This window comes from Meleagris gallopavo, chromosome 28 (assembly GCF_000146605.3).
Source record: "Meleagris gallopavo isolate NT-WF06-2002-E0010 breed Aviagen turkey brand Nicholas breeding stock chromosome 28, Turkey_5.1, whole genome shotgun sequence".
NCBI lineage: Eukaryota > Metazoa > Chordata > Aves > Galliformes > Phasianidae > Meleagris > Meleagris gallopavo.
The window spans coordinates 4,538,484-4,557,308 of NC_015038.2; the positions used below are offsets into that span (position 1 = coordinate 4,538,484).

Sequence of the window (18,825 nt, forward strand, 5' to 3'; positions counted from 1 at the left end):
AGCCGCGCCCAGGAGTCCGCCCGTACTGCTCGCTACTCGGCTTTCAGGCCCTCCGCGATGAGGTTGAGCTCGTAACACCACGTCTCGTAGCGATAGGCCATGCGGATCTGAGCCACGTTGGTCTTCCGGACGTCGTTGCCATGGGGCCCCTCCTCCTGGTATTTCTCACCCAGGAACTTGGCTTTCTCCTGCCACGTACAAGCACAGGGTAGGGGTTCTCACAGGTCCCTGCCGGCAGCACCGGCACAGATGCAGGAGCTGCAGTGCAGAGATGCCCGTGGCCCTGCTGGAGCTGCTGGCCCGCTCTGCTACCCGCCCTCCCCAGGCACCCACCTCGTGGGACAGCCCACACTGCAGCACGCTGTTCCTGGCAATCTCACACATGTCACAGGTGCTGAGTTTGAAGACCTGGGCAGCGATGGCGTACTCCTCCATCAGGGGCTCCTGTAGCCAAAGGTTGCATTAGAAGCCAGGCAGCTTCTGCCTGCGTAGCCCACACGGCTGCCCCATAAACGTGCTGTCCCCAGCACACCCCACCCTCTGCCACTGCTGCTGGCTCCCGTGACAAACGAGGCCCACACAGCACCTTGGTGTAATGAAACTGCATGGGGTCATCTGTAGAAAGGGACACCATAAGGCCCTTCTGGTGGAAGTCAAGCAACGGATTCTTTGCGTACTCCAGGAAGAGGCTGTTGTTGCTGAGGGGGGACATAGCGATGGGAATTTGGGCAAGGAAGTACAGATACTGCAGCACTGGGCTCTGCAATGGAGAGAAGAATTGTCAGATATAGGGATAAAGCTGCTGTGACCTCCACCTGTTCAGTCTCACAACTCAGATCAACCCAGTCCCACAGGCAGAAAATCTGCTGCACAGCACTCATAAAGGTCAAAGTTGTGTAGGCAAGCTAGGAGTTCTCCTAGGGGCCACGTGGAGCATGAGAGACCAAGCGAGTTGAGATCTGAGGTCATCCAGACTTCAACTCCAGTGAGATGTATTTATAAAAATGATAGGTCTGTGATGTTAAACCCTTTGGAAATACGAATATGTTTCCCACCTTCGGCCACAAATATGCCTGGGGAAACCCAGGGAATCACATATTGTTTGCTGGAAGCCAGGCTGTCTGTGTAAGGCTAAGGCAGAGGCATGATGAACTATCAGCTACAGCAGAAGTCAGCTGTGAGCACGTTCTACTTCTCTGCCACTTTATTGCTCTGTGGCAGACTACTCCACTCACCTTCTTGAGGTTGAGACCATGGGAGATGTTATCTGCTGTCATGAAGGCTGCAAGCAGGTGTGTGATGGCCCCAGCTTCCCCACAGTGTGGACGGAAGAGGAACGTGTTCATACCACGCTGCCTAAACACACAGAAGGAGGACTCAGAGCAGGTAAGCAGTAGGGTTATATGGCACATGATGCAAGATTCCCCTACTTCAGATCCGGCTCAGCCCCTAGTAGTGTGTTCCCCAAGAAGCCAGCTTGACCTAACTTGTACTCTTTCCTCACCTCCATATACAAGAGATGCATCTCTGCAGTCCTAAAGTTTTCACCCCATTTGATCATACTTCCTATTGATGAACGTTGGGAAATTGGACTGGGACAAGAAGCTCCAAATTACATCAGTTGCAGAGCAAGAAGTGCCCCTGCTGACTTCTGCCAGCCCATCAGGTGTGTCCTTTAGCAGATCTGGGGTCTCACCTGCGCAGGTTGTTAAGCACCAGGATGTTGGCATACATGTAGTATACATAGTAGGTATAGGATGGGTTCTTTGCAGAAGTCCACTGCTCTGGCTTTGGACTTTTAGTAGAGAACATGTGTCCGCTGTGCTTGGATTCATCATCCACGCTGTCAAAGCCAGTGATCTGCTTGGCAAAATAACAAAAGAAGCTGCATCTCAAAGCTCCTCACATCATCATGGCCAGGTAGGCTGCCTCACTTTGTCCCACTGCAGCTTACCGTACCTTGGCTGTAGCCCACACCCCTGCCCTACCAGGAGCAGAGTCAGGAGCAAGGTTGTAGACCTTCCTCCCCATGAACCCCCTGGCTCTATCAATGGGTTGAAAGAAGGCTTAAACCAAACCATTTATACAGGAGTTAAGGGGACAGCATTTCTCACAGTCCCACAGCAGCCCAGCTCAGGGTGACTGATCCCTCCTTTCATCACTTCTGGACTCACATCCTTTCCCAGAAAATGGCAGAATAGCCACAATCCAAGTGATGATATTTTCTGTGCCAGAGCTGATGTCCTATTTCTTGTGCCCAAACAGGAACATCCTGGGCTCACCAGACCCTGACAGCACCATGAAGTGACACTCACGTGGCGTAGAAAGACACTCAGCTCTTTGTGGGCTTGAGGATTGACAGTTGCCTCAAACACAGGAACAAAGATATTTTCCAACATCTTCCCAAAGTGTGGGAGGAAATTCCGAGATCTGAACACATCACTGCAGACAGATACAAAGATTAGTCACTATCAGAGGAACATGGCTCACTGTTCCCATAACTTCTTTTGGGTTAAGAATAAGGTACTGTGCACTGTAAGGCAGAGTGCTCTGTGAGAAGCACAGCACATACTAAATCCTGGGTACTTGGATCATCCACTTCATATTGGGGGAGTAGACCCGGTGTCTGTTGAACCAGTTGGCCAGCTTGGGCCACTCTTCAGCTGATCGCCCATAGATTGAGAGGCGAGGCTCTGCATGCTGGTACTTGGCATCCTCCAGATCAGAGCCAACCTCCTAGGAACCGAGAAAACATACTGTACACAAGTATCCTCTATCCTGAGTGCAGCAGCCCCACAACTTTCTCCTCCCCTGTATTCATACCTTGATGATGGTAGCAAAGTATTCACCATTGATGGTGTTTTCTGTCTTCAGGTAGAGGTCACGGAGTTCACTGGCACCCACGGGGTTGTACTTAGCATTGAATTTGTCAAAGCGCTGAAACGTCTGACGCCCCTGGAGTAGAGATGACAAGGGGCAAATCCTGTAAACACATGCTGAGTCCAGGCATACCAGCTGGGCAGGGACTGATCCACAGAAGCCAGAATGGGAAAGTCAGGATGCCACACCCTACCATGAATGCCAGCATGCACAGTGTGTGCCCTGCCACTTACAGCATGGACATCCAGGGAGTCCACTGTCAAGTCATATGGGTGCAGATTGAGCTTCTGAAAAAGTTGTTTCAGAGTGAGCTTTTCACCTTTGGCGTCGTAAACTACACGGTCAGCATCCACACGGTATGACTTCTTGATGAAACGCAGAAGGTGCTTCTGGTTCATGCAGGCTGCGGCATGGATGTGTGTATCCACCTGAGAAGGCAAAGCAACAGCTCTCCAGCTTCAAGATAGCGCTGCTCGGGTAACATCATATATCCCTTAGCTGAACCCAAATTGTGTAAGGAACACGGCTCAGCCATGTTCCCATTAGCAGGTGTCCCAGCCCTTGACCCCAATATCCACATTTCTCAGAGAGCAGCAGTTGCCAAGAGAGCTCAGCTGCAGGGTTTCTGGGGCTGTGAGCCTTGCCGTTTACCTTACGACAATTGTAGAAATCCCGATGAGGATTGTTCTTCAGCTCTTTCATCTCCTCCATCTCATTTAGCATTTCGTGCACTTGGAACTTGTATGAGAGGAACTTCAGGCGCCGATGACTATAGGTCTTACTGGAAAAAGAAAAGGGCAGAAGAGCGTCTGGGCACAGAGAGTCAAATGCATGGGGGTTGAGCTTTCACCCCAACTGGAGGAGCTCGCACTGCCTTGGCCTGCCTCCCCATGGTGCTGCTTCTGGCTGTGTCACAGAGCTCTGCAGGAAGGCCTTGCAGATAGGAGCATACCCACAGGAGATGTCTTCAACCCCTCCACACTGACTTTGCTCAAGACCCCAACCAAGATGGCTGAGAAGGAGCGAGGACACTTAAGTAGCCAGCAGACTGTTGGTATGGCAAGGTGGGATTCTGAGGCTATCCCTCAACACTGCCCCTCCAAGCCCCCTACCAAAAGGGTACAGAGCTGGCAGAATTTTCCCATTTGGGTTTCTGGCTACTGGAGCAGGTCCCTCCCTCCTTTCAGGAAGAAGAAGGGGCAACCATGGCTCTGCCCTGGTCCTCCCTCTGCCTGCTGAGGCCGTACCAGTTTGATTGCCTCAGGCTGAGCACTTACACAGGCCCCTGTGCAATCAGGGCCAAGAGGAAATTCATGTCATCAACAAAATGCTTGAGGTTGGGGTAAGGCAGGTCCTTTGGCTCATTTCTTCCAGCTGCTGCCTTGTCACTATAGATGTAAACGATCCCATCCTTCATCTGGACATGGTATCCCAGGTCCTCAGGGAGATTCCCAGTTTCAAAGGGATCCTGTCCATCCTTCACTGGCGGGGTGAACACTGCACCAAAGGGAGAATACTATGGGGCTGTGGCTGTCTGCCAAAACCCCACAAGCCCGCCACACTCCTTCACCCCCAGCAGAGGACAGGCACAGCCCGAGCACCAACAGTGAGGAGTCCCAGGCAGGTAATCTCCCCATAGAGCACTGTGTATGTAACTCTTTTCTGACACCTTGCCATCCTAATTTGAAGCCAGTGGGCAAAATTCTGCAGGTGCTTAAACATACCTGGGCCAGCATCACTTGCCCTCCAGACTTCACCTTCAATAGTACGCAGGTACTGTGATGGGGTCCTGGGAAACCTCTGCAATGACTTCTGCATGTATTTCTCCCGGATGCACAAGGCACGGTACAGGCCTTTGCAGACAACTTCAAAATCTTCCACTGTCACCTGCAAGAGGGCTGCTGTTGGTGTAACCATGCAACTGGAACATAGCTGCTTGAGAGAGACTGTGGTGCATCAAGTCTTAAAGGGTGCAAGCGTGTTTACAGCAAGATACATATTTGATCATCCTCTCCCTTCCACTGTTCTGCCTGAGCAGGACAAAGAAGGGATGATGGGCAAAGTCCCAGACATGGCAAAGGGAGATTCTTTATGCTGCAACAAACAAAATTTAGCTGCCACCCCCTTACATTCCTCGCCTCATGCTGTAGCTGGAACCAAAATGGAACCTAGACCTGGGCAGAAGACTGGGTACTATTTCTGGAGCCCGGGCTGAAACTGAGCAACATATACCAGACCAATATGTCAAGAATTTGATTTACTGCACAGACAAGTGTTTCGGGCGGCACGGATTGGCCAGACTGGGGCAGCATGACAGAATATTTTGCATCAGTTGCAGCTAAGCACAGTCATGGCAGAAGGAATGTGCCTGCTGCATGCTGGTTGGAATTTCAGTTTCCCCTAATCGCTCCTCTGCTATAAAACCTCAGGTTGAGCAATCTGCCAGCAGTATCTCACAAATGGCACAGCAGGAGGCAGTGGAAGAAAGGAGGAGAAAGAGGAATTTGTTCAGGATGTGCTAGCAGTGCTGTCCACCCTATTCTACATGACTGTGTAGGGTTTGGACATCCTGAGGTCCCCTTGCAACCTCAATCATTGTGTGCACAGGTCTTAAGCAGACACAGCTGTGTGCATCAGAATGAGCATCACCCTCCCACGTACAGAGAATCCCATGGGAAGTACATGGCACTCCCTGACACTCCTGTTAAGGCATTCAGCTCAGGATCCTGCAGGGGACACAGCAGGAACATCATCAGATGCTTATAAGACATATGTAGAGCTGGAAAGCACAAACTGCCCCCACGCATCTTGCATGGACGTCTGTGACAGTGGGCACTCGTGAGGGACAAGCAAGGACTAGATGAGGTAGCAGTCAGCACAGGGAAGTTGAATGGCCATGAAATACCTACCCCAGAGGCATAATCCCCTGTGATCTGTACCCTCTGGAAGTCAGGCACCGATTGGTACTGGGGGGAGGTAGAGATGATCTCATCAATAGTGGACAATCCAGTCTTCTGAGCCAAAGGGACTGCCAGTGCAATTGTCTTCAGGCTGAGCATGCGCTTCCTCCTGCCAGGAAGGAAAGCCTCAGGCAAGCAGCCCCAGCTCCTTGGCTGCACACAGGGCAGGGGCATTTACCAGCCACCTTCCAGCTGTGTGCAACATCAATAATCTTTCTGCTGCTTTCTGAGCACCTTAAATGAACACTGCCAAGAGTAGAGGGTGCAGCACATGAAAGTAGCCATGGACTTTCAGCCACTGTCCCTGGAAGTCTCCCCTTTCCATAGAGGTCCCCAGGTCTCCATCTCCAAGAGACCTGTGGCCATTGCAGTGACAGTGCTGAGGTAACAGGACAAAAGGGTTTTTCTGTCCAACAGTAGAAGAAATACTTGAAAAGGAAACCCAGAAGCATCTGACAGATGCTGTAGGATTACCAAGGATGTAACCAGGCCTGGGTGTGCTAAGCTATTTTTCCCGGGCCTTGATTTATGAATCTCTTGCTTTTCTTCCGCCTCTGGCTGGGCACAAGCTGACACTGCCCTTCCCCTCTTCTCCCACCACCCTGGTTGTTGCTCACCGCTTTTCTGCTGCGGAGGAACTTTCCTGAAGCATCATGTGTGTTCTCATTTCATGGCGTGAAATGGGGCAGATCTCTTCCACATCGAAAGGAGAGATCTCTTGCCTGGTTGCCTCATCTTTTACCTCAGAGGCAAAGACCTTCTCTGCGAAGGAGCGCGTTGCCTCATCTATCTCTGCAAGGAGAAAGAGAAGGCTGTAGGGTCAGATGGGTTCCTAATTCCCAGCCACCCTAACAGAAAGGTGCCTCCTGCAGCCAGCTCTCACGTCCTTAAAACACCTCCACTCTGCCTGGAATACTCTGAGTGCCCTCCTAACAGAGCTTGTCCCACACACTGTGGGCTGCAGGGGTATCTAAGCATCCCCAGCATAACAGAAAAGGTAAATACAGTTTTCGGTGCAAGTAGCACAAAACAGCTCAGAAAGAAGCAAGCTCTTGGGAAGGGAGCATAGGAGACAAAGAGGGAGACTGGCAGAGCCCTTACAGCTCTAGGAAGGCCAAGACCCACTTGCTCCAAAAGGCATCCAGGCAAGATGAAGACAGGTGGACATGGAGATGGACAAAGCCAGCAGCCAAAACAGTTCCTGCCATCACACTGTAGCTGAATTGCTCCTAGCTAGGAGCTGTGGCCTGGATTCCTCTCAGCCCATCACAGCCAGCATGCTGCAGAAGTACCAAACAATATGGCCCTACGGAAGTCTCCATGGGCAAAATGAGCTGGAATTCTAGGGAGCAGGAGGAGGAGGGTGGTTAAAAGCATTTATACTGCCAGCAAAGCAACATAAAACAAGACTTCTTTGGGGAACATCTCAAAATGTATGTTTGCATAGCAGCATATGAACTAATCGAGCAGGTTTCTCTGGCAGTTGGCAGCTCAGCATGAAGCACGGTGAGTATTGATGCTGCAGGTCAGCTACGTGGGACCACACCACTGAGATGTCTTCCAAGATGTTGTGGTCAGCAGATGAGGACCAAGGCAGGGAGGGCTGATGCATGACAGAATTGTGGTAGACCTAGAATTGATTTTCAGCACTGAAGCTAGACAACTTCTCATGGGGCTTTACAGGGAAAAACATTAAAAACCAGCAGCAAATCGCTGAGTTTACAGTTCCAAGGTCCTGGCAGCAGGTTAGTTAGGAAACATCACACAGAGGCTTCCTTTCCTTGCTGTTACATGATAAATCACAGGAAAGATACAAGCGCCAGGTCCATTTCTCAGCAGTGCAATGTCACAGGAGCAGCATTTCAGTGGCATGAGTTGCCCGTTGTTATGAAGTTGCAGTATCACCACCAGGCCTCTACACACAATTCCTTGCACTTTTTTTTATTACTGTCCAGTGTTAGGGATCTGGGGACACCAGGTGTCTCAGCAATAAAGGGTCACTGCTGACACGTGAGGTCTCAGCAAACAGGAAGCAGGAAGGCAAAGGCAGGAATACCATTCTGGGGGTTTCAGTGTGAGTGAAGGATGTGAAACATTGAATCTGTTCCCTCATGGATCAAATCCACTAGGAGCATGGCTGATTTGGAAAGAGTTATTTTAGGTTAGATCTCTGTTTAGAGACAAAAAACCAAAGTGTGAATAGGTGCCAGGGAAAATGCAGAATGTTTCCCTCCTCCACAGAGGAAAATATTCCTCTGAACAGGAGCTTGAGGGTGCTAGAACAACATTTAACCAAAAGTAGGTTCCAAGGACCAAAAGGACTGAAGCCATTCTGTAAAGCAGTGAGGGGCACAACTGGCACTGCTGAGAAATAGCATCTGCTTGAACTGCAGAAACAGGGCCATGATCGTGTAACTGCTGTCTGCTCCCAGCGATCATGTTCTGACAGTAACACAGGAGAGCATGTAGGAAAACACCGCCATACTCACGTTTGTCTTCTGCTGTTGGAGATGAAACAGAAACAGAATAAAAACAGATGTGGATCAGCCCTCCAAAAATCTCAACCTTTTTGCCTTATCATCATGCCCGTAATTAAAAAGTGATTGTAAATTACAAACCTAGGCAGAGCATTACACTTACAAAAGGAAGTCATAGAATGGCGTGGGTTGCAAAGGCCCACAGTGCTCATTCAGTTCCAACCCCCTGCTGTGTGCAGGTCACCAACCAGCAGCCCAGGCTGCCCAGAGCCACATCCAGCCTGGCCTTGAATGCCTGCAGGGATGGGGCATCCACAGCCTCCTTGGGCAACCTGTTCCCGTGTGTCACCACTCTCAATGTGAAAAAAGTCCTTGTTCCTTCTTAACATCATAAAGACGTGAGGTCAGTATTCATATTCTGTGATATACCTTCAGCAGTCCGTGCATAAACAAAGCACATTACAGATACCAGAGGCTCTCACAGAGCTCAGGTTTACCTTCTGGGAAGCTCTAGATTTACCTCCACCTATCCCAGGGGAAGAGAGTTTTCTGGAACCTACATCACCTCAATCAATACTAAAAGCACCTACAGGATACCTGGTTACCTAACAGGACGCAGCTGTCCTGAAAGGTCTCCCCCTACACCTGTGTTCAGAAGTAGGAATGCAGAAAAGCATTAGAAATAAGTTAAGATGGCAAAACAGCATTCTCCAGCCTGAACAAAAAATAAAATAAAAATTAAATTAAAATTCAGTGACTTAGAGTACTGAGGCTCTTTCACCACTGTTTGTCTGTCCATGACTCACCATCCTCCATGAAGATCAGGATGGACAGCAATTCAATTATATTAAGTTTCTCTCCTGATCTCCTGCCACCTGTTGTCACATCTCCACTTATTTGCTACCAGAATCAGATAGCTGAGACATTGCAGCTCTTCACTTCTGGGTGTTCAAGGAAGCACCAGCACTCTGAGGATGCTGCTTATGCCCTTGCTATCTGACCCAGAAAATTCACACTGGAGCTCTCTGTCTTTGCAGTCACCAGCTGCTCACTTTCCAAAATCCAGCCTACATTTGCAGTTCAGATGCTTCCAGTCCTGGCATTTGAACTCCACATATTGATTTGCAAACCAAGTATCCCAGAAATGCTCAGTGTTTGACCTTCCATTTCTTTAGTGGATAAAAAAATACACATACAAAGGTCAAACTCCCATTGATGTCACAGGTCCAGGCTGTAGTACCAGCTTCACTTACTGGAACATATCTGTGGCAAAACAGAGCACTGCAATTCTAAATATGCTCTTTTCAGAACTATTAGGTGCTGAGATTCTCCAGGGCTCAGTTACAGCAGTTGCACCCTTTTGCACCTCCCTGCAAGGCTTGGCCGACCCTACTGTACCCAACCTGTGCTTCCCACCCCCTGGGCACTGCAGCACCCAACATCTTCTAAGTGCACTCAGGTTGACTGGAGACTCCTGAAATCCCTTTGGTCCCTTCTACAACCATTTTATATCAGGATACTGCAGGAAGGATAACAGGTTTTTCCCCCACTATGAGCGGAGCAAGATTTAAACAATACAACCTTTTTTTCTACTTTACTGTTCAAAAATACCTCCAAGCAGGAAGAAAAATGCTCACAGACCCTCAAGCTGCATCCCTGGACTGCGAAGACAGCACAGCACCAAAATCTCAGAGCCTGTCAGCTAACAAACCTGCCCTGTGTCTCCCCATCTTGCTGCTTGCCTTCAGACCTACCTGGAATTTTTGCTTGTGACATCTTTGCAGCAAGTTTGCAGACCCCCAGGTAACACCCTGCTGTAACACAGCACAAGTAGCTGACTGACTGCTCAGCAGCCTAATGCTTATTTTACTGCTTTCCCTTCCCTGTAATTAGACTCTCCCCCTCTAAAAGGAGAAGGGAGATGAACAGCAGGACTATTTAAAGTGCTGCCACACGCACTTGCACTGAAACAGGTGAAACCAGGGCTCAAATTCAACTTTTTTTTTTTCTCCTCCTTTATTAAGCTTTCATTTCACATTTAGTCAAGTTTTGGCCACTGTCTGGCCAGACTGTCGCATCTCAGGACCCTTACATCTTTATAATGGGAGAATGTGGAAGTCAACCTTTTAAGAGAGACTAAAACTGATGTCTTCTGAGCTGAACCAGTGATTCGGAGGAGCTCCTTAGGGCACGTGGTTGATGAGAACAGGAGCTGTGGGGATAGATAGGTACACATGATGTGCTCTCACTACTTACCAGGAATTCATAGCAGATTTTTCCTCAGGAGGGTGTGCACGGAAGAGTGGATTTTACCTGCAGGAGTTGTACAGATGTCCTCACATCTTCCCAGAGGAATGAAATAGGAGGGAAAATAATAATAATAAATAAAGAAAACACAAGGAGGCGTTAGCTATGATTTTTGCTCCTGAGTTGGTCAGGACCTGCCTTTATAAGACTTTGTATTGTAGTGAGGTGATTTACATCAGCTGGCAAGCCTGGGTGTCATCTGTTTCTGTATGCAATGAGCCATAGCCAAGGCTTGTCTTGTTTATTCTAGCAGTGATCGGCATTTAGCACAATCCAAGGTGTGATGAGAAACTCCCCTGAAGTACCCAGAGTGACTTGGATTTGAAAGAGCAGGAATGGCTTTGCGAAGTCCCTCCTCGTGACTCATGTTAAGCAGATTCCTTCCAGCACACAGGTAAATCTTAGGATCTCTTTTCTTGGAAAACAGTTCCTGGCTGAAGAAAATTTGTACTGCATGTAAGCCTAAACAGAAGTATAAAATGGCTTATATTTGAAACAGGGTCTTTTCCTATTTGTTATGGTAAGTGGCATTAAGATCAGGACGAGTAAGTAAAGCATTCAGGCTGCATTCTAACAGATTTTCATTGATGATTTAAAAGGTGACTTTGTTCCTAACAGAGAAGGGATCAGAATAACCTGCACCCCTGGCCAGGACAAGCATTGCTTGGAGGTACACGTGTGTAAGGGCTTCTGTGCTGTACTCTGTAGGAACAGCTCAGGGAAGGTGCTGTCCCAGAAGCAGGCTGCTGTAAGTGAAAGGATCACCTGCCTGAGAGGCAGAGTGAGAAAGAAGGCACAAATCATAGACTGTGGTCAGGGATGCACGGGGAGCTTCGTGGCACCACGAGTCAGTGAAGGCAGATGGGCTCAGCCTCTGCCCTGCATTTCAGCTGAGATGATTTCCAAAGCATTCAGAAACTCTGCAAGATTACTAGTTGATGGGTATAGCTTCAAGCCACGCTGGATTACAATTAGAAAATCCTCCAGAACTCAGAGTTTTAGTCCCACCTGCAAGATATTCCTCAATAACATCAGTTGGCTTCCATCCCCAGCAAGAGAGGTGTAACCAGTAGGGCAAAACTGGGATGCTGGAGGTCTTGATCTGTAATATCTCACCTCTCTTTGCTTGTCTTCACTTTCTTAATTATTCATCTTGTCACCAACTCATCAGTTTGTGAGTCCCCAAACCACACTGTTGTACAGCTGTTCCATTTAAGGCCAGTAAGAGCAAACTCCTGCTTGTTTGCTCTCCCGCAGGGCCCAGACCTGCCCCTAACCTTTCTTGACATGTCAAGGCCTTAAGATTCACATCTGAAACCAAAAATAACCTTTATGGTGCAGAGGTTATCTTCTTCAAGAGGTCTTCTGATCCCTTAGCCATCTAAGTCACAGGGTCAAAGTGTTTGGGTTCATGGTAGAAATATGAGTAAAGGTTGGGTATGTGCTAAAGTTAGAACTACAGCCTCTTTAAGCAGGACTGAAGGCAAGCAGGCCCTCTCCCCAGTTTTCAGCTGGGAAATGAATGATTCACGCAGAGACTTTCAGTGTGTTCTGAAAGAAACCTCGCGCTTCTCTCTGAGCTGCCTTCATTCTGCCTAGGTCTACTAAGATTGCCAAACATGCCAGGAACTTGGCAGCTCGGGGAACTTGGCAAGATCTGCCTCCCATCTGCCTCATAAAGCAGACATACCTCAGAGTAAGCTGCCCAAAAGGCCTACGGACAAGCCTTGCTAGAAAGTCATCTACAGTCCCCTGTTAGTACTCCTTCAGGAGCTGAACACCGAAACTCACAAGTGCACCCCTTGCTGTTACACCTGTAACCTGTTACTGGCACCTTGCATTGAGGAGGCCCTCAGAAGGTTCTTCTCATCTCACATTGCTCCTGTTCATCCCCCCACAGATTCCTCCAGGACCGCTTAAATCATCCCCTGCTCCAGAATGAAACGAAGATCAATGCGCCCTTTTCGAGATCTGAACCACTTTCTAGGAACAAATTGCTGAAGATTACAGCTATATGGGAGGGAAAATTTCCCTAATAAGCTCAGAACAGCCTTGTTTTTAAGCATCAGTCTGTGCTGTGATTCTCAATCTCTCCCTTAGGAACAGGCTCTGCAATACAAGGAGTTTTATATGCAGCACAAAGCAAACTTCTTTGGATCAAGAGAAGGGGATCTTCCTGGCAATGGGAGGAGTGCCTTCAAAAGGTAGATTTCACATCCAGGCCCTCAGCACGCTATGAGCTTTCATTTCACCTTCGCAGGGCAGCCCGTTGCCTTACTTTTCCTCAGGCTGCAGCCTCATGCCAGGATGTGCAGTGACTTTCCCTGAGCACTGCAGCAGGCAATGCTCACAGCTGGCGATGTTCCTCTGTTCTGCTCAGGGAAGGAAGAAGAAAGAAAAACAAAACCCAAACGCACCCGAGGTTACCAAGGCCACTCACCTTTATTCAAGGAAATAGCAGATAACCTCAGGGCCGAGGTGGAATTCCTGTGATGCTGAGGATGGTGAGAATGGCTGCAATGCTCAGTGAGAACAGCGGGGGAATCTGCTGCCCAGGAAAAACAGATCCTGCAGACTCAAGGCCGAACGTCTGCAACTCACAGCTCTGGGCTGTGACACACAGGTGGAGGGAGGACTGTGCTTCCCTGCAGCAGAAGGCAGAATGCCTCCATCCCATCCTACACATCTCCAGACTCCAACCCCCTTGAATGTGCAAAAAATGAGCCAGTACAGGCAAAGGGAGCTGAAAAGCTGAAGTTCACCAGTATCATTTGTCACCTTTGTTTTGAAATGCTTTACCATAGCTGCACTGTGGTTTGGGGAGCTCTTCTGTTATTGAAAGTCTATTTTTCAGTTCCTTACACAGAAAACAGATTGGACTTTGGATCCCAGAAGTCTGCTATCATATTCTAGGAGCAATGTACCTAAAGCACATTTACTGAGTGGTTCAGTACTTCTTGTGCAGGAGAACCAGTAGGGCACTACTTCAGAAGAGTGAGATACACAACTTAAAAACCTAACAGAGGGCACTGAGCACAGAAATAATACCTCGATAGCTGATTTCACTCGTGGAACACCAAGTGTGTGCTGAGTTCTCTGTAAGCCAGCTGTGTGATCTTGCTCCAGACCACTGCCATAAAAGAGACAACCAAAGAATTCACAGAGTTTATTCTTTAAAAAGTTATTTAAGAAGCAAAATAATTTACTTCAAACCAACAGGGATGCATTTCTGAAAGCAGATAATTATACCAAGTTACAACAAGTTAGCCCTTGGATAAAAAAAAAAGTCCAGATCTCAACAGTTTCCAGCTATCCTGGAGGCTGTATAGGATTTAGGCTTGTAGAGTAATGAAGGACAGAATTAGAATGCGATTCAAACCTTCATTAATCTCCCTCCCCCCACAGGTCCAAAGTTGCTTGAAATCCAGTTCTTTCTAAATCACTGAAGTGCACTCACAAGACACGTCTACATAAGCATTACCATCACTATTCAAGTCTTACTGATGACAATAAGAACAAAATCTGAGCAATGTTTGTTTTTGTGTGTGTTTGTTTTTTAATAAGACCATGGAGCTGGGGCACTCACATTAACAAGCCACAATGCTACACTAAAACAGCTGTTCTCAGTCAGCAGTAACAAATATTTAGTTCAGTTATTTGCACTGGTAGTTTTTGAACAAGGTTGTTTAGGGTCTGTTCCTCTTAGGATAGCGAGGTTAGATGGGCGTGGACACAGTGTGGTGCTGCTAAATCTATATAAGAACATTTGGACTAAATCTACACAGTCACCACTATTAGGAGCTGCCTTGTGCAAAACCAGCTGTGCTTATCTTCTAAACAAAAGTTCCAAAGCTTGTTGGGGTTTGGTCCTTCTGCAGTGCAGTTCCCACCAAAGCCAGGGCAGTTTGGCCGACCGTCCACAATCTGCTTGCTTTAAAGGAATAGCTGCATTTTCCACCTGCCAACCATTCTAGTTAAAGTCCTGATTACAGAAGCACATCACACTCTGCTGCTTCCTACCATACACACGTCCAACTCAACGCCGCCAACAGACATTAACCGAGCAAGCTGTAGAATGAGTGGTTTTTTAAACTACAGGAAGCTCTAAGAGATCAGAACACCTTGAATGAAAGGGCACATCTGGTGCAACTACTGAGTCAGAGCTGTGCTCAAGCACAGGATGGCCAGGTTTCCTTCTCATCTGGCTGTACCCTGTCATGGATTGCAGCTCACCAAGAGCACACACAGATCCAGGACACAAAACCTTTCCCACAGTCACCAAAACCTCTCTGCTAGGGAGGCAAATCTGCTCATGTGCTCCTCAAACACATCTTCCTTCATCCAGATAGATGCCACTGCATTACCAGAGAACTCCAGAAAGTGCTTCAGATATCCAGTTTAAAAACACTGCCTATATAAACCCAAATCCATGAAGAGATGGCTCCTAAGATAGGACTTTTGCCTGCATACATTATGCGGTGCATTAAGCTTTAGGTACTGACAGCAACCTTGACTGACTCAAACTACTCACATATAGGCATGTCTGATACAGGAATACAATTGGAAACCAATTACAACCATTCACTTCATGCTCATGATGGGTACAAAATCTGATTTTGCAAAATCACTCTCTAGATATAACACAGATTGGAACACCACCTGTGCAAGTGAGCTCTGCAGCATCCTGAAAGTTGATGCAACTTCTTCTCTAGTTCCAAAAATGAAATGCACACCAACCATCCAACCCTCACCAGGGCTCCTTCCTTTTTAAAGCTTTATCCAACCCAAGAGAAATGGAAAACAAAGAGAAAGCAGACACAATTGCCAGCTCCTGTATTATTCTGAGGATTCACAACTTTTTGAGTTATGGCTAGTTTGTTTTCAGAAAGTAGAGCATGCACACAAAGTAAAGAGTTATGACAAATTTCCCTTCAAAATGTATTTTTAATTGGCATATTTGGCCATTGTTCAAACACCAACTGTGAGATTTCCCACAGCCATAGGCAGCAGCACCCTGAGCTGCTCCTGGCTGCCAGGGAAGCAGCTCCACATTTCCCCAGATCATCCAGAAGCATAACAGACCCACCATGAACTCACCATTCAAACACAGAGCAAACTCCACACTGACAGCTTTCCAAAACACTGAATGTATGTGACCAGATGTGACTCCCAGCAGCTGTTTCTTTCTGTAATTCCATTAAGTGGACAACAGTACATCACACAGCTCGAGGAGCAAAGTCAGCTCCTGCTGACACACCTCAAAGAATGCTGTCAGGAGGAACAATTCCTGCACCAAACTAAGACAGACAAAAAGAACACAGTAAGAAAAACCCACAAACTGCTTGCTGATCACAGACAGCTCACAGCGATTGTGATTCTGTCCCATTTAACCTGCAGGCAAGAGATTGCCTTCAAATGAACTCGAGTCACAGCTGGTGCTATCCCATAATGTTTCCCACCACTCAGTAGGTTACTAGAAAACCATGTTTTATGTAAAAATGTTGTGTTAAATTCTTATCATTTCCGTCATTCAAGGATAAAATGAATTCTAAAACACTTATCTGGAGTACCACAGATAAAGTTACACAGATCGATCCTCTGCATCCCAAGAAGAAAATTAAGAGTACAATTAGTGGAGAAAAGAGCATTAAAAGCAACAGTTTATTTTCTCAGTATTTACTTATTTCTCATTTCAGTTTTGAAAATATAGGAACCTGACTGCAACAAACTGAAATTACACCTCTTGTCAAGTCTACAGCTTGCACTGCTCCAGCAGACTGAACACTCCCTCTGTTGGCTGAAGGCTCATGATTCTCTCACCAGACTAACTGGGAATTCAGCTTTGCTATAGGACACTGTCTGGCACCACAGAACAGAACCCAGCATCACTTGCACAAGAACTGAGAAGGCCAAGGTACACCAAGGAGCCTGATAGGTTTTGGTCTCACCTGCATGTCCCAGTCGTATGGGGTGGCACTGGTTTGTTCTAGGAAGAAGTCACACAGCTCACACAGTACTTCAGTCCTACTTTGAGGCTGTTACAACAAACCCAGAAATGATATCAGCGTATCATACATCTCCAGTGCAGACATCACTGAACTCCCTTCCTCATTTTGCAAAGATGCTGCAATTAGAAGTCAGCTCAGTGTTCTGTTAGGGCTCAGTGCCTCTTCCACTCAGCCTGGACACCTTAAGTCTGCGACAACCATTGACCCAATTATAGTCAACCTCAACTCCCAGGCTCCTCCCCCAGCGAGGAAGGAGGCTCTGCAGAAAATAACTCAGAATAATTTGCAAGTTACAGACAGAGCTGAGGAACAGCTGCCCAAAGTAACCTCCAGTTTCTAGATTCATTATTGGTCCGTAAGAAATTGTCTATAAATATTGGCAGTTATGTCAAAATGAACAGGTCACTAATTTGGTCCAACCTGAAAGAGATCCAAATGCTGTAGAAAACCAGTACAGAATATACACAGTTCCACGTGCAAAGAGGCGGGTGGATCCATTCTGATGGATCAAGAACAGATGTAGTATACGTTTCTCTCCCTAATTCAAGAGTCTCACAAACACCCGATCGATCTTCCAGACTACAAATTCCCATTTTAGCATCTTACCATGAAAAGAGATCACCTACACAAAACTTGCCTGCTCAAGACAATGAGCACCCAAGAAATTCATCCTTGGGGTTTTCCTCAGCCCAAGGGAACAGCTTACAACCTCCAACCTTCTGAGCAAACAGGCACTTAAGTTAGCGAAGATATCTCCTTTTTATTACAGAAAAATAAAGGATCAGTTAATCAGTTAAGTGATACTCCTGGCACAATGCAGATGTTGCAGATACGCTGTGTGGGTGCACAGACAGCAGATATCAATCCAATTGGTGACAGAAACCTTTGTAATGGCAAAATTACTTCTGCCACTCCTCTGACAACACCGCAAATCTGGATCCAATGCAAAGGGGTCAAACGCCACTTCTAGCTTTTACTCTGGAGGTAAAGTGTGATCTTTTTCACAGCATTTAGTCTCTGTAATTCACTTTTCTTGTGACTGGTTTTCTTCTTGAACAAACCCAGACAGCACAGCTAGAAAAGAATCCCAGTACACCAAGAGATATGACTGCTCTGTGAGCTGAGCAAGGAGGTAGATACCAGAGATGTTTTCTTCAGATGGAGCACAGAAAGGGATCCTGTGCTAATTAACTGGTACCAAGAGTCTGGTCGCTGGCACCAAAATACTGCAGGGCATCAGCATGAGACACAATACAGTAGCATTGAGACTTGTCCAGCAGCTACATCTGAACCTGGCATCTGGAAGAGAAAGGTATCTCTAATTAGCTTCTTTACTAATTTGTTGTAGGCATGCAGTGCGCAGTACAAGTCCTGGACTGGTCTACTTCATTGATGAGTGACATCTTTTAGACAACCATTGTAAACACTCTCACCCAGCTGGAGCACTCGTAAGTTTCATGACCCACATTATTTTATTTGGTTAATCACCACATAGTTCATGTTTCCAAGGTAAACAGCTCAAGATAAGCTGTCAAAAGGTCCTCACTTCCTAGCAAATCCTGACTGCAGCACTGTGCACACTCCCCTTTCTGGCTCATGTGTTTCTTGTGCACAAGACAGAAATTACACTTTCTTTAAACAGTTAAAAAGGGAGAAAAAAAAAAACAAAACATTGTTTCCCAAAGGAAGGAGACATTGAGTAGATTGATACAGAAAAATCCCACCATTATCAGCTCAGTCAAAATCCAGGTTACAGCCAGAAGGTGGCTGTCAAAAGAATTTCTTAACACCTCTTCCTTAAGCTTTGCCATCTACTCACAAAGGAGAAAAGAGAAAAAAACAAAACTGCAGAAGTCATTAATTATTGGAACCAAACCTCTGGGAATCAATGGGTTGTAAGAAAACTAACCTATAGCAGCTAATATTTCAGAGCTGTGCTCATCAACAGCTGAAAGACACGAAAGAAGACTTGAGCAAAAAAGTACAGCTCACCTTATCACATCACAATGCAAGACAACCCCATACAGCCTTGATTCCCATCTTCATTGCTGTTGAGCTTTTTCATCCGGTACTGCCGAATCTCTCTCACCAGTGTGTAAAACGCATCTTCCACACCCTGAATGCAAGTGATTCACATGAACTTTCATCCCCAGTCTCACAAGATCACCAGGATCCCGTGGCAAGTCTTTTTTT

At 47.0% G+C, this 18,825-nt stretch overlaps 1 protein-coding gene and 1 long non-coding RNA gene across 3 annotated transcripts; both read right to left on the minus strand.

Annotated features, from left to right (window-relative positions):
• Nucleotides 1-6: 6 nt before the first annotated feature.
• Nucleotides 7-10,182, minus strand: AMPD1 (adenosine monophosphate deaminase 1). 2 transcript variants are annotated; one of them, XM_010724370.3, is made up of 16 exons: nucleotides 10,072-10,182; nucleotides 8,330-8,341; nucleotides 6,458-6,632; nucleotides 5,790-5,949; nucleotides 4,605-4,767; nucleotides 4,158-4,377; nucleotides 3,532-3,661; nucleotides 3,114-3,308; nucleotides 2,824-2,955; nucleotides 2,573-2,736; nucleotides 2,316-2,442; nucleotides 1,697-1,860; nucleotides 1,236-1,356; nucleotides 587-760; nucleotides 334-444; nucleotides 7-188 (listed from the first exon to the last, which is right to left on the minus strand). In XM_010724370.3, the coding sequence occupies exons 1-16, from the start codon at nucleotides 10,091-10,093 to the stop codon at nucleotides 33-35; spliced, it is 2,226 nt and encodes a 741-aa protein (XP_010722672.1). In that variant the 5' UTR covers nucleotides 10,094-10,182; the 3' UTR covers nucleotides 7-32. The 2 variants fall into 2 exon arrangements, with proteins under 2 accessions (XP_010722672.1, XP_010722674.1); XM_010724372.3 differs by lacking the exon at nucleotides 8,330-8,341 and having other exon boundaries at nucleotides 10,072-10,181.
• A 332-nt stretch (nucleotides 10,183-10,514) lies between these two features.
• On the minus strand, nucleotides 10,515-18,819 carry LOC104914533. Its single transcript, XR_796058.3, has 3 exons — nucleotides 18,625-18,819; nucleotides 10,631-17,931; nucleotides 10,515-10,529 (listed from the first exon to the last, which is right to left on the minus strand). It is a non-coding gene; the product is annotated as an uncharacterized LOC104914533 (long non-coding RNA).
• Between the last annotated feature and the right edge of the window lie 6 nt (nucleotides 18,820-18,825).

What these genes read in the sequence shown, in the direction of transcription:
- AMPD1 (XM_010724370.3), bottom strand. Translation starts at nt 10,093, where the DNA reads ATGTCACAAGCAAAAATTCCAG. An exon ending in ACTCCCTGGATGTCCATGCT is followed by an intron (nt 2,956 to 3,113) that starts GTAAGTGGCAGG and finishes TCTCTACTCCAG; the next exon opens with GGGCGTCAGACGTTTCAGCG. An exon ending in ACTTTGCTACCATCATCAAG is followed by an intron (nt 2,737 to 2,823) that starts GTATGAATACAG and finishes CTCGGTTCCTAG; the next exon opens with GAGGTTGGCTCTGATCTGGA.